The sequence below is a fragment of the Gymnoscopelus braueri genome, assembly GCF_963280865.1.
Source record: "Gymnoscopelus braueri genome assembly, chromosome: 21".
Lineage (NCBI taxonomy): Eukaryota > Metazoa > Chordata > Actinopteri > Myctophiformes > Myctophidae > Gymnoscopelus > Gymnoscopelus braueri.
The window spans coordinates 11,308,957-11,324,037 of record NC_137623.1 but is presented as its reverse complement, the minus strand read 5'-3'; the positions used below and the strand labels follow the sequence as shown (position 1 = coordinate 11,324,037).

At 40.2% G+C, this 15,081-nt stretch overlaps 1 protein-coding gene across 1 annotated transcript in view; it reads right to left on the bottom strand.

Annotated features, from left to right (window-relative positions):
- Positions 1 to 9,440: 9,440 nt before the first annotated feature.
- LOC308077484 (uncharacterized protein) overlaps positions 9,441 to 15,081 on the bottom strand; it is a 140,932-nt gene continuing 135,291 nt past the window's right edge. The window contains exons 15-18 of the mRNA XM_080418180.1: positions 14,806 to 14,887; positions 13,943 to 14,055; positions 11,481 to 11,676; positions 9,441 to 9,586 (exon numbers count right to left, since the gene is read on the bottom strand). Coding sequence (XP_080274306.1) covers positions 9,579 to 9,586; positions 11,481 to 11,676; positions 13,943 to 14,055; positions 14,806 to 14,887 — 399 coding nt within the window. The 3' untranslated portion in view covers positions 9,441 to 9,578. The remainder of the gene's footprint in view (positions 9,587 to 11,480; positions 11,677 to 13,942; positions 14,056 to 14,805; positions 14,888 to 15,081) is intronic.

The window sequence follows — 15,081 nt, the reverse complement described above, 5'->3', positions numbered from 1 at the left end:
CACTCGGTGCCGCGCTATGAGCGCATAAAATGACATGTCACAAAACACCCCCCCCCCCCCCCAGAAGCACAGATTTGAGTTAAAAATGTTCGCTTTTTTGTATGAATAATATTCACTTTGTGGAGTTTTCTTTGTGTGACAAACAGCCTATCATTCTAATGTTCATTTAAAATGAGACATTCCTCTAAATCGACTACTTTTTTTCGCCGATAAAGTATAGTTTTGGACCATGACGGAGGCGCGCCGACTCAGCAGACCTTGAGGCCGAGGAGTCGCGCCCGAGCCCCTCCAGGCGCGAGTGCCCGCGACGACCGGCCGATGGTCTGCTAGTCGACTAAGCGCCGTTCGAGTTATGTACCGATAGGCACAGAATCGTAAATGATGTTGTGGGGACTGCGTTTGCCCCTCTATGGTTTGCCCCAACTGCCACTCACTGCACTAACATAGCCCGCCAGCCCCGCCCCCTCAGGCTCGCCCCCTTGTGCTTCAACTGCATGGAATAAGGCTGTTCGCGGGTGTGTGCGTGTGTGTGCGCGCGCGCGTGTGTGTGTGCGTGCTCGTTTGTGCGAGTGTGCATGCGTGTGTGGTGTGGGACTCATGTCTGGCTTGCATTGCCCTCTAGCGTTGGTTCTACAGAATTGCCTGGGGGGCGGTGAAAACAAGCGCTTCTTTTCCAATTTACCTGGAATGCCAATTTACCTGTAACATATATAGCCGGCCACTAATGAGGAGTGAGAAAGGACAGGTGTCATTAGGGATTGAGAGGGAGTGACATCAGGTGAGGTGGGTGGATCCAATCCATGGGAATAGGAGAGTGAAGTATTTTATAATAATAATAATAATAATAATAATAATAATAATAATAATAATAATTATTATTATTATTATTATTATTATTATTATTATTATTATTATTATTATTATTATTATTATTTAGATTATGGAAAATATTTGAGATGAATGGAAATATATCTAAATATTGTGTCTCATGCAAGACATCCTCTAATAGAGTTGGTTTTGGTTCATATAAATTTTTGGGGTGGAAGCGTTTCATTTACAGTAATAAAAACAAATGCAGCTAATGAAATATTCATTATGAACTATTGAAAATATTTTATATATTTATTTTATAAATATAAAAGGTATGCCTTGTGCAAGACCCTGCACAATGTAGAATTGGTTGGGTCAATCAATATCTCATGGTTTAGAAGATATTGAAAATAGTTCTATAAATATATCACGGAAAGTACAAATAGCCAGTGGTGAACCGTAACTAATTGTCTGTTGCTTTACTTGAGTAACTTTCACTTACATAAGTAATATGTTTCCAGAAGTACAGTAGGCTATATACTTTGACTCAAGTACTGGAGTTGAGTACTTTGTCCACCACTGCTTACCTGTAGTTAAGACACTATTTTAGATATCTGAAATGGGACCCCCCCCCCCCAGTAATAATTCTATAGCAGATATACAGAATGTTGAGTGTAGATATCAATACAATTGAATCTGAAATTGAAACCCCAAGAGTTCACATAAATGGCAAAAGTGACATAATTTGTCACTTTTGTTTAGAAATAATTGGATTACAGATCATATCTGTAATACAGACAGGACATAACTAGTCTAGCTATGAAATGTTAAAACAGTCTACACTTTATAGAGTTGACTATAGAGATGAGATGACTATAGAGATGACAATGACTATGGAGGCTACAACAACGCTTTGGCGACGGCCCAATGTTGATCCAGGGCAATGGCACATAGGTGGAAAATTGCAGCAGGTCATGCACAGCACAAAACCCAGGGGCCACTGAGATCCCTTGCAATGTAGGGCACACTGAGTGGCATTACGATTCACAAAGATGGCCAGCACTAAATCAGTGACCGCCAGAGGGCAAAGGATGTAGTTGCCCGGGAGGTGGAGTCTTTAGGTAGTCAGTATTACTAGCATGACCCTGACATTTACTGAAGTGGTAGAATCTAAAGTGTGATGAATCTGATGATACTGATGTGTATAAAAAATATCCAGGCTTACTATGATAAGAGCTGGGGAATTTACAGCTCCTTCAATCAAGAAATATTTCAGTTTTTTAAGGCATAATCACATTTTGGTTAAAAAAAAAAAAGATATGGTTCAAAGAAAAAAGTTTATCCTTTTTGCTGTCTAATTAACATCAAGATTATGTAGTTGTCCCCTCTTTTTAGTTCCTGCATGTGTGGACAATTTGAAACATAGCTGACATAAACTGACCAGCTGAGCCCCACAGGCTTCAAGTTGACCACCGTTGTGCTGGTGTCCAAGCACTCCAAGGTACCATGTCTGATGGAGACCAGTGGCCCTCACCTCATTCGTTAGTAAATGATTAGAAAGAATGGTGAAAGACTACATTCGTTCCATGATGCCTGCCATGCTGGACCCATGCCAATTTGCATATCTCTGCTGTCCGGCAGAAACTACAAAATGTTCATTTTTCAGGACATGACAAAAACAAAACAAAAAGCGGAGTTAGGAGGTTTTGTTCATCATTGATAAGAACAGCTGAATGGACCTCCAAGCTCACAATGAGGTTGGAGGTCAAAAGGGGGTGGAGCCTGGAGTCAGCGAAACCAGCTAACTCCACCCCCCTTTGGTGGAGTTAGCTGGTTTAGCAGAAAGTTTGAGGATCCAATGGAGTTAGTTGGTTTTGTCAGAAGCGCTTTTTAATACTCTTCATTGGTTCAATATTGTTTCAATCAACACACAGACGTAAAGGGTGTTCAATAGCACAGATTTATGGAAAAAAAATACAAAAGCGGAAAAATTTAGTTAGCTGGTTTCTGCCGGACAGCAACGATATCCACAGATGATGCAAAATTGCAATGGCTCTTCACAACACCCTCTCTCACCGGGATGAGGGGAATAACAAATGCGTGCAAATGCTATTTGTGAACTACAACTCATTCAACGCAATAGTTCCTGCCAGACTCCACACAAAGCTCAGTGAATTAGGCCTGCACCCAACCATGTGCAGCTCGATTCTGGACTTCCTGTCAGGCCACCACCAGATGGTGAGAACGGGCGACATAACATCCTCTGACCCTCAGCTGCATGCCGAGTCCTACATTAATGTCATAGCAGTTGAACAGGCACAATCATAATATACACACTTAAATGAAGTAGACGGCAACACATCAAATTATTCATTTTATATGCTGCATCATGAGAATTACTCGGCAAAACTGGCTACATGGAGAATCCACAGGTGGTTGTCTTCATTTATTACTCATTGAGTGCCAGAATTATTAATATCTATTTCTGGCATTTCTTTATTAAGTAAAAAAAAAGTGCTTAGGAAGCGAGATACAGCCTTTTTCAGTTATAAGTTAAACAAGGAGTGGATGGAGCTGCAAATCTTCAAATAATGATATCTTGGGTTCAGGAAGATTTTTTTTTTTTCCAAAAACACGTGAAACACGTTAATGGCACTCAATGAGTTAACACATTGTGTGCCAAAAACGGCTATAACCGTTTAGTAGAATACAACCATCGAGTGCCATAAACGGCTATAACCGTTTAATCCAATTTTCTTTTCTTTTTTTTCCCACATGGGGCGCTCTAACGCAACTTTGGAATCATCCACAGAACCTGTAAAATGGAATGGACGGATGTGAATCCTGTCCAAAAAACTGTGGAAACGAGACATTTTCGATGGGCAATCACTCTGCAATGGCGGATCGCGTTAGAAATGTTATTGTTCCAGGCGATAGTCGGGGCCCTCGACCATCGTGCACGCACCCTTTGTTTACATCCGCGTCCTCGTCGTGGCGTCTACAGCACTAAACATATCAGCGTAAACGGTAAAGGTCCTTACACACCGGGGCGAATTCTTCATGCGAATAAATACGTTTTTTTAAAAAACCTTATAAAGTCAATGCAAGCGTCCACATCAGTTTCGCGAAGCGAAAAAGCGTCTTTTAATTATTCGGAACGAGTCCGAATTTTGCGTATATTCGCATATTCGCCGGTGTGTAAGGACCTTTAGAACGCTGCCACTAGATGTACCCTGTTTTAATAAACCTCTTCCACTTGATGTGTTAATAGTTCCATCAATGAGTAACATGGTCAACTATAGCAAAGCACTGTGATCTGAAGAATCAAACTTCTAGACGGTAAAAGAGGGAGATTAAACTTTTCCTTGCTTTGCTGGGGACACCCTGGAACCCCCTCAAGGACACGTTGAGAAACACTGGCGATGCCTACTTATTAGAAGTTTTTATTTTGCCAGCCTAGAAAGGCCTTACTGTAACACACTAAGTTTAAAAAAAATCTAGGCCTACTGGAATTTGATTGTTTGATACTGTGATTCTTATCAGTTCATACTGTAGATAAATGACATGAAATGTTTCATGTCTCAAACTGACCTATAGGTCTGTTTATTTATATGATAACAGCAGTAAAGGAGTCAATCAAGACATCAAGTCTAATGTTGAACAGTTTTATGCATTTTATTTCATATTTAATAATCACATCACTAATTAACAAGTAATCACAATAAACACTTCTTTCAAACCAAAAAAATAACGTTTGAAATTAATGAAAAACAAAACAAAAAATAAAACGATAAGGAAATTCTGCAAATGATGTAGGTCTAGCAATTAGCAAACACATCCCAGTGTTTCCGCATGATGATCTTTAGGTACAGTAAGTGTTGTTGTAACTAGTAGTACACTTGCATGTTGGGTATGTGTGCACTAGTGGTAGATGCAGCTCTACAATACTCCTAGCATAGATTACCTAGGAGCCTTTATTACACAAGCCAAACCTGACAGCTATTAGTTAGTCTTCTTAAACTTCAACAAGGTTTGTGTTAGGGTGCGGATGTCTGTGACACTCTAGGGCAGGTATATGCAAGTGTATTGCTGTGTTATTGTGTAGGACTGTCATATGTAAGGGTCAATGTGTATTGATGCCCCAAAACAGCATGGGCAACAATACTCCCAAAGTAAAAACTTTACACAAGCCCCAAACCCTGCTTTAACGACGAATTCCCTGGTCCACTGTGTCAGTATGTCCGATGTGACTCATACAGATTAGATTCAGTCCCATCCTTCTTTGTTGTATTTCCCTACCAACCCACAGAGGTCACTGTATCCTGCATGTTAATATCAAGATACATTTCCAGCAAATCAAAATTATATTCAGTTCTTAAGACTGGGGTTTCTGGTATTATTTTAAAAGTTTACCTGGGTGTTGTTTCTAAGGGTAAATGCACACCACAACATTTGTTTTTTTCATGCCAGCTAAAGTTTCAAATCTGAGCCATTGCTACAAAGCCTGTTATGTGGGATTTTCAGCCTTGTGTGCTGGAGCAAAACCTTGCTGTGTGCACCCTCCCACCTCCAAAGTGGAACTTCAGGGCGCTATTTGTGTGCAACAGGCTGTGTGTAGACAATGTTGCTGCACTAAAAGGCCCTGATTTTAGCAACCACCCAGGGAATATAACACTTTCAGCGCAACCACCACGTAGCAACTGAAACACAACGATAAATACATATACAAAAGTGTTGCATCTTTAGTACATTATTTCTCAAAAGACATTCTTTCACTTCACCGACCCCTTTCTTACAAAAACGTTGGACTTGCCCAATAATAATAGTATCATATTATTAATCGTAATAGTCAGAATGATAAAACACTAACTCATTAAAAGGTAGATGAACATAAAGTTACTAACTTAGTAACAAACTTAAGCCTAATTTATGTCGCTCCGTGAAAATAACCGATTTAAAGAAAATCTGAAAGAAAAGAAAGTCATTTTTGGCGATCAACACTTGTATGAGAAAGTATAAATTAGGCTTTAAGCCCCCTATTGTTGTTATTTTTGTTCCTGTGGCGATACAGAGTGCATAAACGGTAACATACGTATCTATATATACATCCGTGTGCAATCTCAATAGAGTGCTAAAGAACAGTAAAATAAAAACCCTGGGATAAAAGCTGAAGATAACACGGCTGCAAACAGGCACAAGGCAAATTTTAACTACTGTAGGCGATAACCGTGGCACAAGAAAGCTATCCACGGCGTCTGCTGCTATTTTCAAACATCTTGCCCTGGACTGGACTTAAAAAGCATTCCTACATCCATATTTAAAACTTTTCCATTTTTAGAAGAAATCACTCTTTCGCTCAGTAAAAGGTTATTGCCAATTTCTGTCAAAACACCTGGATCCTTCTCGGTTGGCTTGACAAGTTATTCCTCAAATGTAAAGGGATAGAATTTTGTTCATTGGGAAGAAGAAAAAAAAAGAAGGAGTATTTACTAGTAAAAAAGAGCATGTGCAAAGCTCTTATTGGGTAACATTACAACTTTTATTATTTTAAATCAAATTACACTGCTTCATCACAGTGGATGTTCTTTGATGTTCAAGCATTAAGGTGCTATTGATTTGAATTCATGCCCCTCTCTCTCTCTCTCTCTTGTGTCAACTCTCTACACAAAGTGACATTAAAGTGTCAATTTAATTTGCGTTTTGCAGTTTCATGGTACTGTATATCTGTGATTTGGACATCAGGGCTGGGACATTTGTGGATTCAAATAACCTGATACATTTATGAGGGGTGGGGGGGGATTGGGGGGACAGTGTACTTCATTTTGTAAAGATACTTTTTAGAAAATAAAATAAAAAATAGCTTGATTGGGGAACGTATGTTAATAATAATTCGGGATCATGATGTATTCAATAAATCGTTATATGATGGAGGATAATAGATTGACAATCCATTATTGCTGCACTATTGTGCTGCAATGCAAATGTCGCATCCATTTTCCTGCTGCAGAAGTCTTCACATGGATTGCAGCAATGTAAATACATCCTACATTGTCTGTTCAAGAGTTCAACATGTAGAACTGCTACCAACAAATACAAAATAATTATTTCTGCCTGTTTATCATTCAATCATTATTTGACTTTATAACAAGGAAAGCTACTATATCTAGGATTGCCCCAAGGACAGAGATACAGTACTAAACCACAACACTGCAAGTCATAATGCACAAAGGCGTTCAGCTCTGGGCATATTATGTTATCTAGCCATGCACTATAAAGGCAATTGGAGGCAATACTTCAATACATTGCTACAAGAGTAGAAGATAAGCCACATCGACTGTTCCACTGCCGATACCTTGACAAGAAAATCAGTGAATACATATTTATGCATCCTTTTCCATCCAGTCAAACCTTATGTTTTGTCAACTGCCAAAAACATACTACCATAATCCTCAAAAAACACCCCCAAATGGGTCCGCAACCCTATTCATGACTACCAGGACAGACAGATGGTACATCTTAACTACAGCAACGCCAGGCAGCTTCTTCTACTGTTTCTCGTTGTTTTGTCAACTATGTCTACGACATTCTATCTGTCCGTATGTCTCTCCATGGAGAATGGCTCACCACTGTTTGTGTGTGAGCGTCCATTATGCTTGTGTACTGCAGTGTTCGAGGAATCGGGACAGGAGGCACATACAAGGCACACAGTTCCTTAAAGTGTGGGGACATCTTCCTCATGTCCCTCTGGACAGCATTCCCAATAAAACCATCAACACTTGAGTTGGCTTCCTCTATTGTCCTCTATATTCTTTCAGTTGGTAACATGCCCTGCCCCCATTTTGTTTGAAAGCTATTATTTTGTCCTAAAGGTACAATATTCCTCAAATGTCACTTTTCTCTTTTCCTTCACACCTCTGTTGTCCTCACCTCTTTTCCTACACATCCTTCTGCCCTCTCAACTTCTTGCTTCCTCTCAATGACTGTGTGCCTCGGTTTCCACAAACCTGTGCGTGTTTACGAGTTTCTTGAGTGCTATATTGGCGAAAGGACCATCCACCGTATTACTTAATACATGACGAAACATATAATAAATAAAGAAATAAAACCTTTTTTTTTTTAAACCAAAACGAAACTGACGAGGGGAACGGAAACAAGAAGTCATCGAGCACGAGATAAAAAATAAAAGAGTAAGATCAGAACAAAACAAAACAAAACAAAACAAAACAAAACAAAACAAAACAAAACAAAACACCAAAGTTCATTGTTACAGTATTATTCACTCAAACACATCATCACAAACACAGAGAATAAAGAGTTAAATAGCCTAAAACAGTTCAAACAGCCTACTAGTAGTCTAGTGACTTCTGTGTGTTCGTCAGCTTGTATAGGTGCCTGCTGTTATGTTATGGACAGGAGAGACAGAGAGGTGTGGATATGCGGGGGGGGGGGGGGGGGGCAAGTGAGGAACTAGCTGAGATGAACAGTGAGTATGAATATGCTGCGTCAGCGATTGCTGGAAAAACACACGACAGCCCGCGCTTATGGTCACAAATAAAAAGGTACACGACACATTTTGACTCTGTATACGGAAGCCACAGGTGAAGTCCAGGAAGGTGTCCCATATAATTATGGAAGTGGTGGTCAGTTCATGGATGAAATGAGAGCTGTAATCAGGGTTGCCAGATCTGCTTATAATAATCTCCCCGCATGATTTTATTTGAAAATAGCCGATCTACAAGCTCACAACGCGTCGCATCGCGACGCGTTGCGAGCTTGTAGATCTGCTATTTTCAAATAGCTGATGTACATGTTAAAGTACTCATGTGGCCCATCGTCGCTTCTTTTGGGCTGGTTTTCCTAGACCTGGTTGCTTGTTTCTCTCACAGAATCTGGCAACACTGGCTGTAGTAGGGTATGGGGGGGGACAACAACAACAGAGGATCCAACAATGTGAAGCCCGACACCAGTGTGTATACTGTAATGGGGATCCATCTGAAAACCCTGCAATCCCGTCTTTTTTTTCTCCTTCACACACGCTCATAACCGGCCCCCCCAAATGCTCAGTCTATACACAAGTCAGCTCAGCCTAATAAATGGGGGGCGAAAGGGGGGCAACTAGCAGCGCCGGAGGAAGAGAGGGTTAGTGTATTCATTATCTAAAGAGACGAAGTTCACACATGAACCAAACTGTGACAGGACGATTTTTGACAGTAGAGGGGGAGTTCAGATCTGTTATACCAGTGATGTGGGGTTGGGGGGGATGGCGCTCTGATTCACAGATTCACAAGGTGGGGGGGTTTAAGGATGAGCAGTGCCTGTGAGGATATGAGGATGAAGAGGAAGGAACATGATGAGGGGGCACAGAGAGAAGGATCAAAAATCCAAGTCCTGTTAGAGCACTACTGTCGACCCCCTGACCTCCACCTGAAGGGAGGGGGCAGAGAGAGAACCCGGACAGCCGGCGGAGTACAGGGAATCGTTGAGGGAGACACTGCGGGGGGGCGTTCGGTGATGGGGGCTGTCGCCCGTGAGGGCTGCTGGCCAGGTGAGGATGTCGGCACCGTGGTCCGTGCGAGAGCGCGCTTTCTCGCGGAATTTGAGCTTGAAAGACTCAATCTGCATCAAGAAAGGTTTGGAAACAGAGGAGAAACGACAGCGAGAGAGAGAAGAGACAAGGGAGGGGGGAGGGAAGTTGGGTAAGAGGGGTCAGGTGATGTTGTGGGGTTTTTGGAATGAGGGATAGATAGAGGGATAGCAAGAAAGCAGAATTAGATGCCTGTAAAATAAGAAGTCAAAAGATGACGGGGTGGTCAGGTATGTTCGGACTGCAGAACACGTTTAAAGTGGCTGTGAGAGCCCGACATGCTGCAAACTGACACAACACATGCACTAATCTGACAACACAGGGACAATATTTAAGAAATGCACCGCAAAATCAGAACGCATTCACAAATTTGACAACGCATGCGCTGCATTTGGAAATGTGCTGCAAATTCAGAAATCTCATGCAAATACAGAAACAATACAAAAGTCACAAAATAATAAAAGTGATAATCAGTAGATCACCATGAGAACAGCTGTATTTGCAGCGCATCATTTCCATTGTGTTGCAGCCCTGCTCTTGTATGCCTCAAGAATTTGCAGCGCATTTCAAAATACCATTTATGTGCTGTCAGATTAGTGCATGTGTAGTTAGTTTTTTCCATTTGCTTCTGTAGTGTCAATTTGCAGTGCGATGGGATCCCTCTGCCCCGTCTTTAACACAGTACAAGCAGCAGATACAACAAGTGTAGGCATGCAATCACAAAGTATTTCTGTTTATGAACATTTCTGACTGTTTTAAATGAGGATACCAACTAGTCCAAGTGATTAGCAGAATATGACCTCTGAAAGAAAACCACAGAAAGTAATAGCCAAAACTCTGGTTAAGACAAACTGGATTTGGTACACTGTACTAATATGAGTTATATCATTTCATATATCCTGTTAGCAAGTCTGTAACCTTTCAGTTGGAGACAAGAGATTAGAACTAGATTGGCAGGTAACTCCAAGTGAATAAAGTGGAAGGCAGAAGACGAGCATGGCAGAGAACCGTGGCTCCATTTGTAACACACTTAAACATCAAGATGCATCAATGCAAAGTACCTGGACATTACAGCAAAATTAACTGTATACAGTACACTTTAACCCTACTTAGTTTACCAGAGTCCCCAGAGGCTTTATACTAGGGCCCTCCAACTGAATGTTGGCCCCAGAATAGGGATGCTATGTGGTGAAAGATTTAAAGGTAAGAAGAACTAGGAAATAGAACATTGGAACAGATGAAAGAGAAAGATTTCCCAAATCCATGATCTTAAGATGGTGCAAACTCTAGAGGTGTCAAATGACACACAGTGAAGGCAACAATATAACATGCAATGCTGATATGTGAGGTTTCTTCCAATGGCCACATGTAAAACAAGGAGTGGAAACTTGCTAAACATGTTTCCTAGGCAGTTGTTGTCTATCAGTGTTACCCCCCAAAAAGATGTCATATACAGCATGTGTTGCTTCCTTTACTGTTTTGCCATTTTGGACACACACACACGCGTACTAGGGCTGTGAATCGTCTGCTATCTCACGATTCGATTCCGATTCTTGGGGGTCACGATTCCGATTCTTTCCGATTTTTTCAAAACAAACGATTCTCGATTCCAATTTTTTTTTTTCAAATTCAAAACGATTCTCGATTAACCCATTAAGACCGGGAACGCATCTGTGTCACTTTAGATGTCTTTGGCTATTCAAAAATAGCAGATCTACAAGCTCATAGCGCGGCACCGAGTGCCGCGCTATGAGCTTGTAGATCTGCTATTTTTGAAAAATCTTGACTTTTTTTTTTAAAGATTTTTTTCAAAAAACTGTTAGGATTTAGAAAACATTTTTAAGAATCGCCTCAGGTCTTAATGGGTTAAAAAAACGTTTTTTCCCGATTCAGCCCAGAACAGCCCAGCCACTTCTCTACAAAATATATATATATATATCGAATACGAATTGCAATTCGTATTCGAATCGACTTTTTCCCACACCCCTAACGCGCGCGCGCACACACACAGTCTATTTTAATTGCAGGAACTCTCCCTGGGGGGCTCAGGAACTCTCTCTCCTTTTCAACCTAACTAACTACTTACTTGTCTCTGGGATGCGTGTGTCCAGAGGCTGGGGGTCCCGGAGGCCCTCGCTCCCACAGGGGACCCCCTCCTTCAGCCCATTCTCCTGGGCAGCAGGGCTCCCTGCCTGCCCCAGCTCGGAGGCCCCTGGGGCCGGGGTCGGGGTACCACTTGGTGGAGCCCCATTCCCCTCCTCTGTCTCCTTGGCCCCCTCAGCCTAGAAACACACAGCAGGGGGGTGTCAATCGGTGGAGATGGGGATGGAAACAGCCTGGCTCCAACTCTTGTAGGGCTTTTGACTGAAAATTATGTCTATACTTATTATGTATTATTTAACCCATTAAGAATGAGCCCAAACCCATTAAGAACTGAGCCCAATTCTAATGAATGATTTCTAAATCCTAACAGTTTTTTGAAAAAAATTAAAAAAATATTTTTCCACAATTTTTCAAAAATAGCAGATCTACAAGCTCATAGCGCGGCACTCGGTGCCGCGCTATGAGCTTGTATATCTGCTATTTTTGAATAGCCAAATAAATCTAAAGTGACACAGATGCGTTCCAGGTCTAAATGGGTTAATGTAAAAATAAAATAAAAACCTTGTATCTCCATTATTATTACATTTTTATGTTTTACTTTTTTCATAAATGAATGGCCTATCATATACTTAATCATGTGATTTGTCGCGCAAACGTAGCAAAAAAAAGCTTGTAAAATGTTGCATGTGAAACGTTGTGAGCTTGTACTGTATCTGCTTGTTTTTGCGGAAAAAAAATGCAGAGAATGACTTGCCCAAAATTGGGACGCCAGATTCAAAGTGGTTAAAAGGTAGGGTAGGTGATATCTTTTGGTAATTATTTCTTTCTTATTAAAAAGGTTAAAAGTACTATATTCTGATAGTAATCATTGCTACAGAGCGTTTGTTCGGTCACAGGGGTCTCTCCAGCTTTTTAGTAAACAGAATATAGTACATTTTCAGGTAGGTGACAACATTTAAGCCAATCAGGAGAGAGCACTGAAAATGCGTTTTCTGTTTAATAAAGAGCTGGAGAGACATGGGAGACTCCTTTTACTGAACACTCTATAGCAATGAGTACTATCAGACTGTAGAGCTATTTAACACTTATTTTAACCAAAGTAAATCACTTACCCTACCTTTAAGCGTGTCTGTGGGTAATATATTAAATTATTATATTATATATATATATTATCTATAATATATAATATATAATAATAGAATATATAATTAAATATTAAACCAATGGAAAGTATTAACAAGAGCTAACAAGAGTGACTAAATAATAACTACATTGGATCAATTGGAATTGGAAGGTTCTGAAACCTGTTTACTGAAAGGAAACGGTTTGGGACATACACGGTTTCTACCTGTCAGTGACGATATCTAGTAGGTTCAATAGTTCACGCAGATTTGAAAAAAATAAAATAAAAATCCTTGGCAAGCTATATTGTCACAGATCTGGAGCCAGGCTACAGTGGAGAGATGAAGGAATTAATGCTACAAAAATAACTCAAATCACGTTGTGGCTGTTCAACACTGGATGTAATAATAGAGAAATTAATTGGAAAAACATGGCATAGAATAGATTATGAATAAGAAAAGAAGTCAGCTATGGAGCAAAATATGGACAGAGGTGCAGAAGTTATCAAAACGAATAACTGCTATATATATATATTTTATATCAACACCTGATGCTATCTGTGCAGGTATTGAGTCGAATTTTGAGTGGCAACAATCTTGTTTCGGCATTTATGCCTGCTTGGGACCTAGAACATTTCAGGCAAAGTCTTTGCAGAAAGCAAATGTTAACCTCAGCGCCACCAGGAGGCCAATTTGTGCATTATTTTTTATTATTTTATTGATATACATATCTTTTTTTTTTGCAAATGAAATGTATCTATTTATATATATATATATATTTTGCAACTGAAATTAATTGTGCGCTTGGTACAACAATCATACTGTAAGTCTATGTTGATTTGTGGAGATTATCTTGAATAAAAGCTTTTAAAATCATAAGCCTTTTTTTTTCTACACAGCTTATTTTCTTAGTAATGTATCTGAAACCCATAGCAAAAAAATCCATTGGAAGACTGCAGTGATGGTAACTCCCACGCTGGCCTACAAAATGATGAACATGCAAATTATTATATGATGACAACAAGTGTATGAATGATGCGGTCATGGAAACAATGATCACAACACACAAATGGAATACTGTAGGCTGAGGGGACAGGTGACATCACACCAGATCCGCTTGTATTTGGTTCTGCTTCCAAATGAGGAGTATAAGCCTGAAGCCAATTTAGGAACCTGACCCATAACGGTAAACCCCACAATAATGAGGTTTTGTGAGCCAGAGTCGAAGAAATTAGATTGAAAGAGAGAGGCTGCAAACATCCAAAATGTGTCCATTATACAGGGGAAGGGTTCAAAGGGTGACAATTAGAAGTGATAATGTCACCTTGATGTTGCCACCACCAGGTGCGTGGCCCAGGTTGTCCATAGAGCCCACTTTGGACTGAGCCTTGTCCTTGAAGCTCACCTTTTGGGAATCGATCTTCACGACCCCACCGCCTAGGAGAGAAAAAACAAAGTTGGTGTCATGATGACTCACACGGACGAACCATAGGCACTCACGTCTAGTGCAGGCCTGCACAAGCAAAAACGTTAACCGTTTTCGACCTGGCATCCCTATCTTGGGCCATGCCATTATAGGCAAGCATTTAAAAAGAATATTAAAAAAAATATATATATATATACTTTGGGCTATTAAAAAATAGCAGATCTACAAGCTCATAGCGCAGTGCCGTGCTATGAGCTTGTAGATCTGCATTTTTTTTTTTTAAACGTGAACATTTGTGAAAATCTTTGAATATATATATTTTTTAACTCAAATCTTTGCTTCCGGAGGATTCTGTCTTCTAAATCCTAACAGTTATGTTGCTATAAAATCAGTGGTTCTCTCTTTTTTCATGTCAAGGACCCCCCAAATTGTCCGCGGACCCCCCCCCCAATCTCAAAATATTTTGTTGCAGGGACCCCCAGAAGCAAAGATTTTAGTTAAAAATGTATATTTATATTCAAAGATTTTCACAACTGTTTTTAAAAAAATAGCAGATATACTGTATAAGCTCATAGTGCGGCAAGTGAGTGCCGCGCTATGAGCTTGTAGATCTTCTACTTTTGAATAGCCTAAGAAATATTAAAATGACATACAGATGCGTTCCCGGTCTGGTAATGGGTTAAAGACAAGCTGGCTAATAGTGCCAGTATTTAATAGGTCACATGGCACGGACAGGACTACAATTTCCAGCAGCACCTCACCAGGTTTGTGCTTGATGTTGTCCTTGGAGCCGCACTTCGACTGCACTTTGCTCAGGTCCACCTTCTTGTTGAGTATTTGCACCTGTTAATTCATATTTAAAGACTTTATCGTCACATATGTGCAGTATACATGCATGTGTATAAACGAATAGGCTAATTTTAAACAGATTCTGTAACATCTTAGTATGTTTTAGAAAGAATGTTTCTAATTCAGGCACATTTCACACTGGGGATTTAAAGAAGAAGTAATTAACCCTTCAGCTACTCTAATAACTA